This window comes from Silurus aristotelis (genome assembly GCF_946808225.1).
Source record: "Silurus aristotelis genome assembly, chromosome: 26".
Taxonomy (NCBI): domain Eukaryota; kingdom Metazoa; phylum Chordata; class Actinopteri; order Siluriformes; family Siluridae; genus Silurus; species Silurus aristotelis.
The window spans coordinates 6,337,077-6,355,667 of NC_139599.1; the positions used below are offsets into that span (position 1 = coordinate 6,337,077).

Here is an 18,591-nt window from a genome sequence, read left to right on the forward strand (position 1 = left end):
CGATTTTGTAAATGTCTGTGCAACAAAACATGTTCAGTTGAATTTATTATATGTCCTCATGTTGCTTAAAAACTGTTCAGTCACAGAGGTCAATTATTACAAGACAATAATTACAAAAAATAAGCCCACACATGATTTACAAAATAATTTATGCTTCCAGAAACCAATCAGTCAATATAAACTACTTCGGCTGGTTTGATTAATGTTAGATAAGCAGAAAGATTGTTCATGTGCAAACTGAAGCTCCCAATTTTGCGATATTTTTAAACCATACTTACCAAATGTAATTAGAGATCTTAAAACCTGAGAAAATCTTTTTTTTTTTCCTTCAAAATCTGAATAGTCTAGATCCTATAGCAATATAGCAATATGATTTTTTTGGTGTAATATTTATAGCTTCTTATTTAACAGAATATAAACCAAAAAAAAACGTTCTAATTATGAAATTTTGGAATTTTGTAGATAATGAAAAATTTACTTTCATAATGACGTGAATAATAAATGTCCCAGCAGCTCCACAATGCAAATTAAAAGCATGACTAGCCTAGCATACTTGCATACTACATATGTTATCTTTATATTGTATTTAAGAAAAAGAAATGTATTTTGTTTTGTTTGCATTACTTTGACATAACGAATATTGAAAAATTAGGTGTGTCATGTTTATACATACAGTTTATATGTATGTATTCGGTATTCATACATTCATAAAGTGCATAAATAAAATAACCGATTTGGGTCGATTTTTGTATATAATCATAATTTGTTATTTCCTTCGTTTTTGGATCATCCAGTAGCTTCTTATACCTTTAGTGTATCAATGTGAGTGGATATTTACAAAAATGTACATGTCCTGTTGTCTACATTTCCCAATTAATCCAATCTATAGACCACAGGCAGAAAGGGCGTGGCTTTTGTGGATGGGCGGAATCATGTGAGTGAACAAGTCACACCGGCATCCTCTGAGTGGTCACAGTTGTGTACGTCCCATGGTATGTGAGAGCACTGCTGGAGTGACAGCTCCGTGCCTGTGCACTTTACATTGTCCAGGAGGATGATTCCAACGCCTTGTCCAAAAAAGGACTCCACCTTTGCAGACATTGCATCACCGCAACCCAAAAGCCTGCACACAACCTGGGCATCAGGAAGATCCCAAGCATCATCACACACAGTGCCCCATGCACCATGCTGATATAGCTCTACTCTGCCCTCACAGCGGTGGTGACCACCTGACAGCCTCAGTGCACCTACAGAGAAAGAAGAAGTACATTAAATCCATTTTTCATAATGCAAAAATGTACAAAAAATAAAGAAAAAAAATAGGAATAAAATAAATGACATTAGGAAACTCGAGAGGTTTTTACTGAAGAAAAGGGGAAATATGAATGCTGAGGTAATTAGGAGGAGATTCAAACAATAACTGAAGAGATTCCAATCCCTGAACGTAACAGGAAGAAAACATCTGATTTTTCAGAGAGAAAGGGAGGTGCGGATTGAAAGTGCTTTACGTAAGAGTTATAGAGTACAGAAAAAAAAATAAGCCAAAATCAAAAGGCAATTAAACTACAAATAAATTAGGTTAAGAGAAATGCATTTAATTTACATGAATAAAAGCTAAAAAATGAAAAAAAGGGACGATACTTAGAATATAAATGGATGCTAAATAAATTGTTGTTATAAAACTATAACAAAAGCAATTAGGGATGTTCAATTGGGGGCATGGTCAAGTGCAAGTTTGTGAATGAAGGTAGGAGCTGGGGTAGGTGAGTGCTAAGGATCTCACACCTGATGTGATCCCCAGATCCCTGATGTACTGCAGGTTGCCCCTAATCGGGCAGAGACATACAGTGTACCAGTCGACACAGAACCAATAGGAGGTAAGACAGTAAAAGCTGAACTCTTTGGCAGACAACTTTCACATTCCCCATTTCTTGTACCCTTTAATTTCATAGACAAATGGATAAGACAGAGAGTTGATGGCCAGCTGCAATCTCTTGGTGCAAGAGAGCAAGTACTGCACGATAAAGAATAAAGTGTCTGGCTATCACTTCAACTAGGAGGTGGTCCACAGGCCAAGGTCACAGATGGCAGCGGTGAATTTAGTTTTATGTCAGGGTGGATTAGGATGCAGGCTGGATGTCCCTCTGGCATAAATCAGGCAAAGGTGTTATGTGGAAATAGGGCGTAGTCATGGGGAAGTTCTGTTATAACCTAGAGCGAGTGCTGCAAAATACTCTTTAGTCTTAGAGTCCAGGTCCCCCTCATAATATTATGTAATGAATAGTAGTTACTGTATAATGTGCTCAAAGACAAACAATTGCCTGAATATTCATAATGTGTTTCACTCCTTACCCTCCACTGGTGGGGGAGTGGTGATGATCCTATCAGTAACTCCAAGGCTTCTAGATGTTCCTGCCCAGGCTGGAGAAGCTGAAAGGAAAAAAATGTGGGTTATACCACCATCTTGTGTGCTTTGAATTTAGTCTGGTCTGAGTGCATGTTTAGAGTGCAATCACTAAATGAAATATGATTTTCCATCACTAGAACCAAAACAACACTAGAGTACCTTAGCAGTTGATGGCCTAAGTGCACTATCAGTATCCTATATATATATATGTACTCAATACATAAGAAATATATATTTAAAAATAAATAAATTATATATATATATATATATATATATATATATATATATATATATATATATATATATATATATATATATATATATATTTATAAAAATTTTTATTTATTTTTAAATATATATTTCTTATGTATTGAGTGTAGGTAGCACTAAACAGATACCAGCCTCATACCTCAAAGAATAAAAAATTTAAATCTCATGGATACCTAAAACATATACATTACATATAATCTCAAATTAATATATAACTAACTCTAGTACGTCATAACATTCAAGTTCGATTAATTTGTAATATATATACCCCCACATGGGCTGTGGCAATAACCTAAAACCCTGTTCTGCAATGCATTTTTTTCTTCTCATCCTTACTGGGCTTGGTTAACTTGTATGTGCATATATTAGGCTGCATGTAGCTGGAACTGCTTTTCGCTGTGGGCCTCAGCTGATGTTCCCTGACTAGCCCCTGTATTTTGCATGCTTTGGCCCACTACTTCATTAGTCATGTACTGCAAAAGTGATGCATGCTTCTGACACTGTCCTGAGCTGTCCTGTTTGTGCCTGTGTGTCTGTACAGGGCATTTTGTTTAAATGTATATGTGGCAGCGGGGGCGTGGCCGAGCGTCGGTTAGTGAATTGGGGGCGGGCCAGGACGCAGGTAAGCGGGGATTTGCCTCACCTGCAACTAATAAAACCTGATGTCTGTGCTTTCGTTTCAGTGATCAGGAGGCGCATAAAAGCCGAGGGAGCGGAGGTGTGTGCGTGCGTGCGCGTGCGCGCGCGTGCCAGTAGTGCCGTGCGAGCACTGAGCGACCAGACACCTGTGTGATAAAATAAAAATAACACTGAATAAAAAACGGCGGTGACGCCGCTAAACCGACCTGTTGTGGCTGTCCTTTTTCCTCCCTCCCACTCGCTCTCCCACAGTATAAAAGAGTAAATTTGCATAAAGAGAGAGTAGGTACAGTATGAGCAGATATGAGAGATGGTAGCTTAGTAATTAAGGCTTTGGCCATTGAAACAGAAAGTCATGAATTTAAATCCCAGCACCACCAAGCTACCACTGATGATCCCTTGTGCAAGTCTCTTTAACCTCAATTTCTTAGTTGTAAGGCTACACCTACATGAATCCAGATACATTTAAAAAACAGTGTTTTCCTCTGAAAAGGCTCCACATCCACACTTTCACTTTATCCCTGTACTGCGCATGAGCAAAATGTAAAACCGCTTCGACCTGCATCATTTCTACATGAAGTTTATTTACTTCCCGGCTCTTTGAAACGTAGCGGTAACGGCAAAATCAATATCGAAAGCCTCCTGTATCACAGTCCACACTGCGAAGCAAAAACAGTGTTTTCAAATTGATCCACTTTAAAGAGCGTTTTCAAAAAGTTATATATTTTGTTGACTGAAAACACCTTCTCAGAGTGGACCGGAGGCCAAAATGGCATTTTCAAACAAACATTTATTCATGTGGACATGGCCTAAGTCACTCTGGATAAGGGTGTCTGCCAAATGTCATGAATGTAAATGAATAAGCATGGATAAGGGAGAATAGTTGGAAAGGGAAAATCGTATAATTAGCAGAGATTGAAGTGGTTATTTTTGCAGGTGACTGAAAATGAAACCAAATGGCAAAAGAAAGCTGTGTGTAGGTCTGTTAATGAATAGTAATCGAATAATAATAATAATAATAGCTAAGTGAGTAGTATCCTTCTAGATACCTAACTTCAGTTAAGGTTCACAGAATGAAGAGGGAAAAAAGATCTCAGTGATCTCAGGGACTTTGACCGTGGCATAGTTGTTTGTAAATATTCAAGAAACTGCTGCTCTTCTGGAGTATGTGTGCCCATACAAGCCTCTGGAGTTAACACAGAATGGTGTGAGACAAAAATAAACAAAACATCTGCTGTTTTGCAGGTGGATACATCTTGTTGATGAGAGAGGTCAGATAAGAATAGCTAGGCCTTTTTCAGTAACTGTTACTTTTTACAACCGTCCTGAGCAGAAAAGCATGTCAGAATGCCCAACACGTTAAACCGTGAGGTGGATGGGCGACAACAACAGAGATACACATTGGCATCTATAACTGCCAGCCAAGGACAGGAATCTATGGCTACGGTGGGCACTGGCTGTTCTGAAACTGTCTGTGTGAAGACTGAAAAAATAGACTAGGTGATGTTTTTCATCTGTCCTTCAGCTGTGCAGTTTTAGTGAGCCTGTGCCCAGTATAGCCTCAGTTACTCAATACTGATGTTATTTATTGAACTGAATGTAATGTAAAAAAAAAAAAAATTTTTGTTATGTGAACCAAACAATTTGTCTCCCTCTTACTTGAGCAGATGACTCCAGCATCTTCATGATGTCCACAATTGTGCTGCCCCCAGCCCAAGTTGAAGCAGTCAGTCAGCAGCCTCTCATTGCCATCGCAGTTCACATTGTCAAGCAGGATGGGACCAGAGCCATAGCCAAAGTACGCCAGTGGGATGGCTGCCATGGCCGGGCCACACCCCAGCTGCCTGCACACCACCTCAGCGTTCTCCATATCCCACTCATCATCACACACAGTGCCCCAGATGTTTTCATAAAAGACCTCCACACGGCCTTGACAGCTGCTGTTGCCATTCACTACACGGACGGTAGGCTGCTCTGTATACAGGAGCAAAGAGATGTTAAGAGAAATTTTTGTTGTTTTTTTTATTATAGAAAATATGTATGTAGTCTTTAACGTTAGAGGAATAATGTGTAATGTATTGGTGATGAATCTAAACCAAACCTCAGGATGGAAGTGAAATGATGTGTCATTGCTGAAGAAGGCCATTTAGATCAGGCTGGATCATTGCTACTCTGTGGCCTAAAGATTAAATATAGAGGATATCCTGACAGTGCTGTTTGTTACCTTTTGTGGTAAAGGATGTGGTTGGATTAGCTGCTGTTGTCTCTGTAACTGGAATAGTCATTCCCGTCTCTGAAAAAAAGCAAACGAAGAAAAAAGAAGATATTCCAAAGATAGAAAGCCAAAAAAAAGGCCCAAAGTGGTCTATTGATTAGTTGTTTGTTATGCAAAATATCGCCCACTTGTGAGCTAATAGAGGTACTGCAAAGGCGTGCTCTTCTTGCTGATTCCTACTGGAGTGTGAATGCACATGCACAGGGTATGAACCTCAGAGCCTTTATGATCATAGAGGGTCGGTTTCAGACATTCGGAGGACCTAGACAAAATCTATATTAAACCTCGTTTCCCACACCTTTCAGAATAAATAAAAACAAATAAATATAATTTCTAACCATTTAATTTATGTAAAGCCTGTTATCAGTACTTTGATATATTTACTTAAATGATCTTCTTCTTCTTCTTCTTTGGTCATTGCCATCTCGCTGCGACAGCTGTATGTATTTACAAACTGTTACTTTTTCTTTAGCATTTTGAAATTCAGCTGCTGTACCTAATCTTACTGTACTGTCGATCAGCTCAGATTCTAATTTAAAATCTTAACACGTCATGGCGCCTGCGCCGTTTTAAACTCTGAATAAACCGGTGGCAAATAATGATTCATCTTCAAATGGCGCTGATGAGAATCATTAGAATAAGGCTCATAGGTTTACATTAAGAATATATTCTAATAAAAAATGCATGAATACAGCTCACATAGCTGCATCACCATCTGCGCTTTCTTTGCATATCTGTTTAGCTTCTTGCTTAGCATTCATACATTCATTTTGGTGTCATCAGGTTATTGTGTAAAAAGTAGATTTTATTCAACACTGTACAGTATTCACAGGGTGGGGACGATGATATTAACTAGTTCCACTTCAGGTGAGTTATATCCAATGGACATCAAAGAGCCTAGTCTTATGCTGCCCATCTTGATTAAACTAATGTATAGGTTTGTTACGATTACAGAGCCCCGCCTCCAAGCCTGAGGCCCAAGGCATTTGCCTGCTCTGCCGATCGCTAGCACCGCCCCTGCATGTTTTCTCCACTAACAAATTAAAGGTGTTCAATCCACCAAAAATGCAAGCTGCTACAATAACCTGACACTCTGTACACTGTAATACAGTGAAATCAAAAAGTAGCCAAATATGGATTTGTGTAAATTTTTGCAATCCATGATAAAATATATCAGTCAGCAGAAATTTTTCTTCAATGGAAGAGATTGCACACGTTCTTAAATTTAAATAGTGGCCTAGCTAAAGTGCAGAACTGTTAACGTTGTATAACACATAACATTACCGTTGTCCATTTTCAAATATCCTTAAACGTTCCCAGACATTCAGAGGTATCTCAGACCTTTGGACCCCACCATATGCTAAGATAACACATAAATGCTAGTTATACCTGCTGGGATCTTAGTATGGAAGAATGCATTGTTTAAGGTCTCTGTGTTCACAGGAGGGGAGGTGGTAGTGGTCAGTCCTGCATAAAGAAAAAAGGTAATTGGAGTAAAAAGGCACAAAGATGCAACAGCAGACAGTCTTTTGTGTTTTAATATTACATCTATATACATAAATATTAATATTGTGGTTTTTCCAATCAGCTTCTTGAGTCAGACAAAGCTGCTTAAATGAGTAGAGAACATTTAAATCCAACCAGATTGGATACCAGCTGACATGACTCAACTTCCAGATAACCACACCTGGACGACTTAGATTCTGCATGTCTTCTTTTGGGGGATAATTTAGCTTCCCCAAACTTTAAAGTATTACACAGATTTCGCTTCAGGTTTGCCACATTTTTTCATCTAAAGTATGGGAATTTTAATAAGCCCAGCTCTTGTAGACTGCATACTTAAACCCACCTGTGCAAATGACTCCAGCATCCTCATGATGGCCGCAGTTATGAATCCCCCATCCAAGGCTGTAACATGCAGACAGTTGGCTCTCTGTGCCACTGCAGTGTACGTTGTCCAGCAAGATGAGACCTTTGCCATAGCCAAAGTAGGCGTTGGTTGTGTAGGTAATAGCAGGGCCACATCCCACCTGCTGGCACACCACAGCTGCATCTTGCCTTCCCCAGTCATCGTCACACACTGTTCCCCAGCTGCCCCGGTAGTAGATTTCCACCCGGCCCTGGCATCGGTCCAAACCACCCACCAACCGGATTAAACCATCCTTTGCTGTCAGAAGAAATTCAGAAATTCTAGCGGGCGCAAACTAGTCATATAAAATGGAAGCAATTTTTTCTTCTTTTTTCATATAAATATTCTGAAGTTGCATAAAGGCTAATTACATACATTGCATTGAATCTGTAGGTGGTTTTGAACATTGGCATTTTGAGACTAAACTGGACTAAATTAACCACAAGAAAATGTTAATTCTCATCTTTTCTAAAGCTTCAGCATCACAACATGAAGATTCTTTGACTATCAATGACTTACATAAACCAGAGTTCCTGCGAGCTGGAGTGCTGGGTTCTTCAGGCAGTCCTTGAGGCCCTAACACAGTATTATCTATAGTGATTAGATAGATAGATAGATAGATAGATAGATAGATAGATAGATAGATAGATAGATAGATAGATAGATAGATAGATAGACAGACAGACAGACAGACAGACAGACAGACAGACAGACAGACAGACAGACAGACAGACACCTTTCATGACTCACAATATGTGACCAAAAAAGAAATGGATGTAAATATTTTGTTACCTATATAGGCCGTATTTTTCATATTTTTTTTTGCTTCACCATGAAAAGTAAAAAAGAAACTCATCCAATGTTTTGATTTTACCTTTACAGATGACAGCTACATCTTCATAATGGTAGCAGTTGTGGATACCCCAGCCTTGATTGCCACACTGGCTCAGCTCCATCTCTCCCCCATTGCAGTCCACATTATCGAGAAAGATGGGCCCAGAACCTTGTCCAAAGCGAGAGCTCGTGCCCACTGCCACAGCCAGACCACACTCCAGCTGTCGGCACACCACATTGGCATCCACCATGTCCCAGTCATCATCGCACACAGTGCCCCATGTACCATTGTACTGAACCTCGACACGGCCCTCACAACGGCTCCTGCCGTTCACCAGCCGCACTACAGGAGAAAGAGGATGGGCAGAATAAAATATTAAAGACGGGTAAAATAAAGAAATGTGCTAAAGACTTAAAGGCTAAAACTAAAACAGGTATTTGAGAAAAGGATTTGGAGGGGGGGGTCCTCCCTAAAAAGCATGTAACTTTCTTTAACCGTTTCTTTCCTCTGACAAATGTCCATTGCCATTATGCCATAATGTTTGAGTTTGGAGTAGTTTCGCTTCAGTGCTTATTTAGTCTTTGCCAATTCCCATCCACCAGCCAGCTCTCTACTATCATACAATAGCTACCAAATGGGGAGGGTAAATAACATGCTCTTTTTCTAGAACACAGGAGGCTAGCCAACAGTATCTGTTTAACATCACATAATCAGAAGAAGGCGCTGTTCAACTTTGAACATATACTGTATAGTCAGTTTTGCTCTTTTGGACTCCTAGCTATATATTGTTGTGGCATCATTGGTATTTAAACTCAGAGTATTGAGTTATTCCAGATGATAGGACTTTGTTGTTGCACCACTAACAAACCCTAAATACAATAAATATCAAATCACTTTGTGTGATATTAATTTATCTTCAGTCAAACCTACATTTTAACTGATATTTAGCAGAACCCCTGTAAAATATTTGTTATCTGTCAATCAATAGCTAATAACTAGATACAGAGTTTATACTGTATAGGTCTTTTTCCTCTCCAATTACTAGTGCACTCATAGCTTTTCCTCTCAGCGACAACCTGGGGGAATTTGGGTTAACTGCTCAGACTGACTTTCATCCATCTTTATATGAACTCCACATGCTATAGACATGACAGTTCCTTAGTGTCTGCACAAGAGTGAACATGAGAGGGGAAACTATGTGCAACTGGTATAATGATAGCCCATCAAAGAATGATTCTAATCCTCATTGATTTAAGGCCCAAAATAAGGCTAAATATGAAATATGACTCCCAGAAATGAATAAGATGGGGATGGGGGGGGGGGGGGGCAGAGACAGAGAGGTGGTAGTGATGGAAGAAGGGATTATGTAAATTGAGAACAAGGGGAAGTGACCTGTTTTTTGGTGCCTTGGATCTTTATGTGATCCTTCCTCTCTATCGTGCTTTACCCCCCTTTCATCTTCATGTGTGTGTGTGTGTGTGTGTGTGTGTGTGTGGTTTATATTTTAATAGATATATGCTTTGCCTCAAGTGTGCTAGAGGTGTGTTTAAGAAGAGGAAATTGAGGCATGAGTATAGGCTCACATAGACTCTGAGTGTAGACTGTCCAGTTGTTATTGCCTGAAAAAAAGAGAAAGAGAGAGAGAGAGAGAGAGAGAGAGAGAGAGAGAGAGAGAGAGAGAGAGAGAGAGAGAGAGTTATAGAGAGAGAGAGAGAGAGAGAGAGAGAGAGAGAGAGAGAGAGAGAGAGAGAGAGAGAGAGAGAGAGAGAGAGAGAGAGTTTAGTCAAATTATTTGTTGAAAGGAGGTTCTTGGCCCTCCATACTTACAGTTCTATTTATCTACTATATCTATTTTCCTGTAATTTTAGACCCAATGAAACAGGAAGCCAATTTAGCTCAATCTGTATTAATCTTGTATTACCTACACTCAGTACAGAGCAGACATATACATAGCAATGTACACCATGACATCAGCCAAGCATGATTTTATTAAAATATACATTATAAATATATTACAATCTATGACGTGCACATAAGGGCTACAAAACAAAAACGTAGAAGTATTGATTTTTTTCATATATATATATATATATATATATATATATATATATATATATATATATATATATATATATATAGAGAGAGAGAGAGAGAGAGAGAGAGAGAGAGAGAGAGAGAGAGAGAGAGAGAGAGATTTTTTTAATAAATGTCAAATCTCTATTCCCTGGTCTAATAACCTTGTTCAGTATGAGTTATACCAGTCCACAGTAGATGGGGAATAGCATTATAGTGTTGGACATGAACAATGGAAGTTATTATTATTGTATTATCAGTTAAAGCTATGCATTATATTGAGACAGATAAAACATATCACCATTTAACTGTGAAAAAAACTCAATTTAATTGTTTTTTTTTTGTGAAGCTGTAAGGGTTTATTTACATTATACAGTATTATGTGCTGCAGTCATAAGGATATAAACCTTCACTTGCTATATGACGAATTTTAGTTAGAAATATTTATGACCTTGTTTTCAAACTGCCATGCAAGAACTAGACATTCACATCTACCAACAGAGACACTCTGGTTTGTTTCTGTACAGAGCTATGCAGTACATGTGTAGTTGGATAAAAATAGTTGGTTATTATAAATTAACATAATTTTTTTTTGTTAAATGTCCAATATTACAAAATTGCAAAATAAACGATTTTAAGGTTAATGCTATGTTGCAAATGTTAAGTCTGTTAAGGTGTTTTGACCTGTACTAAGATGCTTTTGGAAATGACTTACTAAGAACCGATCGTCTCATCACTTTGTGATCTGCAAGAGAAAATGTGCAAGGCAAAATAAATCCCATTAGTATAAGCCCATGATATCAAGATCAACATTTGAATTCACTCAGACAAACAGACAGACAGACAGACAGAGAGACAGACAGACAGACAGACAGACAGACAGACAGACAGACAGACAGACAGACAGACAGAGAACACCCCCCACCCCCCTTGCCCCAAAACACACACACACACACACACACACACACACACACACACACACACACACACACACACACACACACACACACACACACACAAACACAAACACACGTGCTGTGTATTCACCGAGTGGTAGGCGCATGTTAAAGGCCAGCAGCAGCAGTGAGGCCAGTAAAGAGATGAGGACACATGTGGAGGCTTTCCAGTGCCTGCACACTTTATAGAATACACCCTGGCCTCGCATGGCAGTCTGAGGAAGAAGCCACTAGGATATACTATAAACACACAAACATATGCAAAAACATATATTTATATGTATGTATAGACACACTGTTCTCTTTGCTCTGATTGAACAGAGATAATGTCTTTAGTGGCTTGTAAATATATATTATAGTAAAATAAAATAAACAATCCAACATCGTCAATATACAAACATGAAAAAAACTCCAAACTCCCTGAGTGCAACATGACACAATTCATAAATTACTACATAAAGAATAAAAAAAATGTCTAAATAAATATGTGAATTAATTTTCAAAATGTATTTTAAATGAAATACATTTTAAAAACATAGTCATATCTCAGCAGGTCAAATGCAATTGCTGCATTGAAGAAACTCAGATTTATATGCTGTACATACACTGTACATTTAATCAATTGCAGTGATAGTTCAATGTTTAGATTTATGTATAAGCAAACTAAAAACCCATGTTTGTAAAAGACATACTTTTCAGAGAAACTTTACTTTCAGGCTTACATTTTTGGATGCAAATTCTTCTAACCCCACTGTTACACAACTTGTTTAGGTCTATGTCTAGGTCTAGGTCTAAGATGAATCCATGTGACTTTTTTTTTTTACTTAGATTTTTTGTGTTTGTTGTTCCTAAATCCCTCCTGACCTTCCAGTGGAATGTGAGGGAGCAGCAAGCTGAGGCACAGGATCCCAGGACGAGCAGAGAATTTGATATTGGGCCCAGGCAGATAGTGGACATTCCGGGGGCTGAGGGCACAAAAAGCTGTTTCTGCTGCTTGTTTCTGTGACCTAATGGCTACTTCCTGCGAATCTTTCACTGGGGCTCTCCAGAATGCTTAGGCAGCCGATGACACCACCTGGGCGCCTCTCGTCTCCCTCTGTCCAGTGATGGAGGTAATCAAGGGGGAATATTATGAGGGTGGGGGGTGTGGTGGCTCAAAGAAACCAGAAAAGCAGCACAAAAATCTGTGTGGACAAATACACAAATACTGTTCTTTGTAAGTTCATGCTTACTACATCTTAGGATATTGTTTTTAGTAATTAATTGAACATTATTTTTGAATTTATTAATTTACGTATATACTTTAATGACATGTTTTTTTTTATTTTTATTAATGTACTCAAAAGCTGTTAATCTTGCTCTTTTTAGTACCAAGATTAAAGTTCGATTGGTACCTTGGTTATTAATTTACAGTTAATTTTGTTACAGTTAGAGGGAAGAAATGCAATAAACCCCTGCTTGACGTTTTTTATTAACGCAGTTTATTATTATTAAAATTTGTGAACAACAGTTTACATATATTACATAAATACAAAATATTTTATACAATTTTAGAAAAATAAAAAAAAACAAATATAATTAATGTAATACACTAATTTATTATATTGATTACATTGAGTAATCAATTAATTTGGCACAAATTAAATTGATTAAATAAATGGAAAAATACAATGAATTAGTTTCCATTTGTAGAAGCCCATTTTAGCATACTTTACATTCATTCCACTCTTCATTCATTCACTTCCTCGATATTGTTACGATTTTCTCCTTTTTCTCCAAGCTGGACATAAAATGCAAGCGAATCAATAGCGCTAGTGTTAGCGACTAGCCACCTCCTTTTTGCGCAAAACAAAACCTATTTCCGGTACAGATTGTGTACCCACAGTGACACTGCACTAATTCTAGTTCATTTTTTTTTCCCCCGTAGCATTGTTGTGTATGTTTTCAAGTTTAATAATAATTTTAAAAAATCCACTCAAAGTGCGAGGTGGAGACAAAACAAATTCCGGTCTGTCACTTAATACGTTCCTGAGGGAACTCAGATTGTACTTACAGTACAGACCAAATGTTTGGACACACCTTCTCATTCAAAGAGTTTTCTTTATTTTAATGACTATGAAAATTGTAGAGTCACACTGAAGGCATCAAGGGCTATTTGACCAAGAAGGAGAGTGATGGGGTGCTGCGCCAGATGACCTGGCCTCCACAGTCACCGGACCTGAACCCAATCGAGATGGTTTAGGGGTGAGCTGGACCGCAGAGTGAAGGCAAAAGGGCCAACAAGTGCCAAGCATCTCTCGGGGAACTCCTTCAAGACTGTTGGAAGACCATTTCAGGTGACTACCTCTTGAAGCTCATCAAGAGAATGCCAAGAGTGTGCAAAGCAGTAATCAAAGCAAAAGGTGGCTACTTTGAAGAACCTAGAATATTAAATTTTTCAGTTGTTTCACACTTTTTTGTTATATATATAATTCCATATATAATTCCACATGTGTTACTTCATAGTTTTGATGCCTTCAGTGTGAATTTACAATTTTCATAGTCATGAAAATAAAGAAAACTCTTTGAATGAGAAGGTGTGTCCAAACTTTTGGTCTGTGCTGTATGTTCAGCACGTAAAAAGTATTGCATTCGGTACATGTACCAAACTGAAAGCCCTGTACCGGAAAATTTCAGTATGAATATGTGTACCGTTACACCTCTAGTTCATAATATTAATATATAATATATTAATAATGATTATTATTAGACATGGTTGAAGCACACAAGGAGTTTTCTGTAATGCAACAGGCATAGTGTAGCATAATATCCAAACTCCAAAATCATCAATGGAAAATTTTTTTTTTTTGCAATGCTGCTACTCACTCACTCCATTAGCTGCAGTGTCTGTGTGGAGTTTTGTATGTTCCTGTTTTGGTTACTGTAGGTTTTCTGGTTTACTTCAACCTCCTGAAATCTTTTTGTGTAGGTGTATCAATGTCCCTAAAACTGTCCTAATTTGTGTACTAGCAAGTATATTCCTGTCTCATTCTCAATGTTGAAGTCCAGATCCAGATTTCAGATCAGGCGTATCACAGTGTCACAGCCAAAGACAATCAATTCCAAAATCAACAAAGCACAAAAAATAATAGTTCACTTACATATTTTCAAATTATATTATTGCATAAAATCCAGCATCAGAAAATTTAGCTTTTTAAATGAACATTCAACTAATTCCACTTAACCTACAGCTGATGTTTAAATTCACCAATGCTTATTCTTAGCAGTTTGTTTCTCTGACATACTTGTGATTTAAACATTCATCTTACAAGTCATTAGCTTCAGAGTGACCAGCACATGAAAGGCTAGTGATAACCAATCGTGATAACCACAAGTTAAAAAAAACAGGAAATTATATTGTTGTTTTAGCTTCAAAGTGTCTTCATCTCTCATTGAAAAGCAAATCCCTCTACCTTAATTGAATCCTATTCACTTCCTTCTAGTGCATATCACCTCTCTGCATTACTGTTTGCCACTGAACAGTTTAAGCTTCTTGTAAATTCCAATCACATGGCTTCTTTTCTCTGTAATTAGGACCTGCTCATTTTTAACACTGCCATGCAATAATTTTTCCATTTTGGATTTTTTTTTAAACACTGCTCTCACAGAGCATTCTAAGCCAGAGGACGAACACTATAATGATGAAGCATGAAAAATAATCTAGTCTCCAGTGTTTTGTTTTTCAATACGCCATTCATGGATTTACAGGGGAATAATGTTGCCTTTTGTGTTGTTCATGCTTCCCCTCCCCTTCCTTTCCTCTTCATCCCAACTCTGAGTTGAAAGATTTCAGGTGCCCACATATATTGCCCAATAAACAAGTCATAAAAAAACTACTAGAAAAAGAGCAATTCCTTGTCTGTCCATCACTCATAATTTTGGTCTTTCTCTCTGTCAACATTGTGGTTTTTTGCCTGACTTTATATATACCTATCTCTTCATCATGTCTGCCAGCATCAATCCATTTTTTAAAGAGATAATTTACTATTAACTACCCCAGACAACAAATAGGAAGTCATATACATTTAACAAATTGAATGAATACATTAAAATGATGTAAAAAAAAAAAAAAAAAGAAAAAAAAAGAAAGAAAGAAAAAAGAAAGAAACAATTTCCATCATTACCCAAATTCAGGCTTCCACATAAGAAATCTCAAAGAAGTTTGCTTTCAATCTAAAGTGCTACACAAAAGAAAAAGAAGAACTTTTGAGAAAATTACAATATCTATTACGGGATGATTAAGATGAGACACATACCTTAGATAATTGCTGCCTTTTTTCTTGCCCTCACAAGACAAAATGATATAATCCCCACAAAATGAGTTTTACCACCAATAAGGTAAATTCGTAGTAAATTCGGTTCTGTGACTTTAGATAGCTGATAACTCATCGGACAGTTTTCCACCTGTTGGAGTTACACATAAGAACCCAGTACAAGAAAAGGAGTGGAAAATATACAGTTTCCGGCTTCACGGATACAGGCTCTTTCATCCCCGAGGTTATACGTGTTTTTCCGAGAGTTCATATAGAGCTAAAAAAAGCATCACCATTGTATATTAATGTACACCCTGACACCTGGTCCCTGCCGCTTTCAGCACAAAGAATGAAGAGGAGCAAAGAAGGGAGAAAAAGGGGAAAGAGGGAGAGCTGAAAGCCAACCCTTCACTGGTACCTGAGCATCTCTAGTTTCAAGGTCGGTTCTCAGAAAGTGCTGTTCTGTTTATGTGTAAGATGATAATAGTTAATGTGTGTGCAAACGTGTGAATTTGTGATAATCACACACTTTGTGGTGGACTTTGTGTTATCTGATATGATATTGCTAGCAGGGGTTGGTGTACTGTACATATACATGTGGTTTGTTACATATATATAATCCTATGCCACATATGAACTCAGAAAACTGGTTCTCAATTTCACCAGAAATAGCACATGTTTTGTATAGTATATATAGCTTTCATCTGGAAAACTTAATATACCATTTAAAGCTTATTATATGGTCCAGTAATGGTCTTAAATGTTAGGTTAGTGGGTATAGGTGCTTGTGCAAGTAAATAATTAGTGAAAGGATGTTGGGTCCTCTCCAAATTTTCACAAATTTTTGATGGCTAGATTGACAGAAAGAAAATCTAAATGATCAGTGTTTTATTTTTACCCAGTTTTCTTAAGAACAAGACCACTAAGTAGAGTTTAGGTTGGTTTTCAAATCACTTTTGAGAGCATGACTCCAACACTTTTCTAACATTTTAATCACAACAGTAAAGATCTTTGATGTGAAAGTGCTTTAGAATAGGGGCTAAGATTAACGCTTTCTTCAACTTAGTGAAGGCTTGCATCCGGATACAGACCAGAATGTATGCATTTCGAATGTTTGTGATTTGTGATTTTCTAGATTTTCGATAATTGAGGCCTGAAGCATTAACGAAGAAGAAGCTAAAGAAGTGGAGAGCCATATTAATCCTGTTTGAGGGCAATATTTCTCAATGTATTTCTCCAGGGTCTCTTTAGCTGAGACAGGGTAAATCGTTGCAAGAGTAGGTGTTCCCCACCAGTATTTTGAAGGAATAGTTGTACAGTGTGGTGGGAATTCATTGCTATTTTGTTTTACTAGACATATCACTGTTATCAAGGTACTCCTGAGGAATCTCTACCCAAACTTCAAAATAAATCTGTGCTCTCTATAGTGGTTAAAGGGGTTTTGATGGATGAAGTATGAAGACTGCACTGCAATGAGCACTGCAACTGCATTCTTTGTTTTTGTTATATATAAAACTATTAAAAAAGTGCTCAGCCACAATCAACAATGGTAGAAGTCTGTAAACTCCCATGAGAGACAGCCTGCATAGCCTTTTAGGATACATTGTCTCCTAAGCCTAAATTGTCAGCCGATGAGCAATACTTTGTTCTATTCAAATTCTTGGAGTAAGAAGCTGCTATTTGAGAGAATAAGTTACACATCCCTGGAGATTCATCCCCTAAGTCAAGATCTTTTCTTATTGCTTATCTGACTGAAACATGTAGCTTTCTCTTTTACATCAGATGGAATAGTGTCTTTTTTTAGGAAAATCTCTCACAGCCAATGAATTAAAAACCTCTCACTTGTTTATGTACTAATTGTACATTGAGCATATAGTATGAGAAAAAAAAAAGTTACCAAGTTCAAAGTTAGAACTTATAATGGGCAGATAAGACCTACTGTATAAGTGGGAAAAGACTTAAAAAAAAACATGAATATTGTGAATTATGATATTAAAAGCAACACTACGCTTAGGCAATAAAAACAAGAAGACAAGACCCTGATCAGAGGCTACATTTTGTTTGTACCTGATTTCTTTGTTCTGTTTCCTCTCCTTCTGTTTCTTTCTCCCACTCACCGTTTGTCACAGGTTCTAGTTGGCAGAAAACTAGTTGCATGAAAAGGACTGATCAGAGAAATGATTCAAATGGGAAAACTGAGATCGCATTTGATTGTTCGGTGACACAGAAATTAGAAAGACGATACAGTGCTTTATTGTAAGTAAGAAAGAAAATTATTTTTGGTTACGATTAGATACAAGGTTAGGTGCAAACACTTACTGAATGACAGGATTTGTTAAGAATATAGGTTGAGGGACTGAAAAGAACAGGTGCATTGACAATAGACTGGACCAGGAGGAAGAAAATCAATAGCTGTAGTATGGGCTTTAGCCTGGCAAAGTCTGATACCATATCACCACTGGGAGTGAAATCTATCTTAGTTTATCTAGGACTAGAAGCCATTGTGGATTTGGGAAAATTGAAAGGCACTAACAAATAAATTAAAAATGTATAACCTATTTATTTATGTAAAGCTGTTTTGGGATGATGTTCATTGTTAAAAGCGTTATACAAATATTGCATTAAACGGAATTGAATTATATTGAACTGTGGCAAAGTTGACCCAGAAAGTTGGCACAAAGAAAAAAAAAAAGTTTTTACCCGATTGACGTAATAATGCCACCCACCCACTAGCTCCCTCCAAAAAGCGGTGAGATAAAAATAATAATAATAACTTTAATGATAACACTTCTTGTTGAGGGATGGAGCATTCATCTTGTACTCTGAGTAAGATGAGCACTGGCATAGAAACCCTTTTAAACCCCTGGGCATTGTAGAAAACTTGCTAGTAAAAGCAGGTCATCGGGAACAAGTAGGGAGCAAGAAGTAAACAGCA

At 37.5% G+C, this 18,591-nt stretch overlaps 1 protein-coding gene across 3 annotated transcripts; it reads right to left on the bottom strand.

The window, feature by feature from the left end:
* Window positions 1-3: 3 nt before the first annotated feature.
* Window positions 4-16,082, bottom strand: LOC310720808 (scavenger receptor cysteine-rich domain-containing group B protein). Of its 3 annotated transcripts, none has more exons than XM_083531901.1 (12): window positions 15,660-16,082; window positions 11,456-11,604; window positions 11,124-11,153; window positions 9,919-9,954; window positions 8,375-8,677; window positions 8,020-8,076; window positions 7,441-7,758; window positions 6,981-7,058; window positions 5,541-5,609; window positions 4,976-5,290; window positions 2,353-2,430; window positions 4-1,247 (listed from the first exon to the last, which is right to left on the bottom strand). In XM_083531901.1, the coding sequence occupies exons 2-12, from the start codon at window positions 11,571-11,573 to the stop codon at window positions 931-933; spliced, it is 1,719 nt and encodes a 572-aa protein (XP_083388027.1). In that variant the 5' UTR covers window positions 11,574-11,604; window positions 15,660-16,082; the 3' UTR covers window positions 4-930. The 3 variants fall into 3 exon arrangements, with proteins under 3 accessions (XP_083388027.1, XP_083388025.1, XP_083388026.1); XM_083531899.1 differs by having other exon boundaries at window positions 8,020-8,091; XM_083531900.1 differs by lacking the exon at window positions 15,660-16,082 and adding an exon at window positions 14,837-14,927 and having other exon boundaries at window positions 8,020-8,091.
* Between the last annotated feature and the right edge of the window lie 2,509 nt (window positions 16,083-18,591).

Bases quoted from the DNA above. Each gene is read 5' to 3' on its own strand.
- LOC310720808 (XM_083531899.1), bottom strand. From the start codon at position 11,573: ATGCGAGGCCAGGGTGTATTCTATAAAGTGTGCAGGCACTGGAAAGCC. The intron at 7,759-8,019 runs GTAAGTCATTGA...TTCTTCTGACAG, and splicing joins TCGCAGGAACTCTGGTTTAT to CAAAGGATGGTTTAATCCGG. The intron at 1,248-2,352 runs GTAAGGAGTGAA...CTTTCTCTGTAG, and splicing joins CACTCCCCCACCAGTGGAGG to GTGCACTGAGGCTGTCAGGT.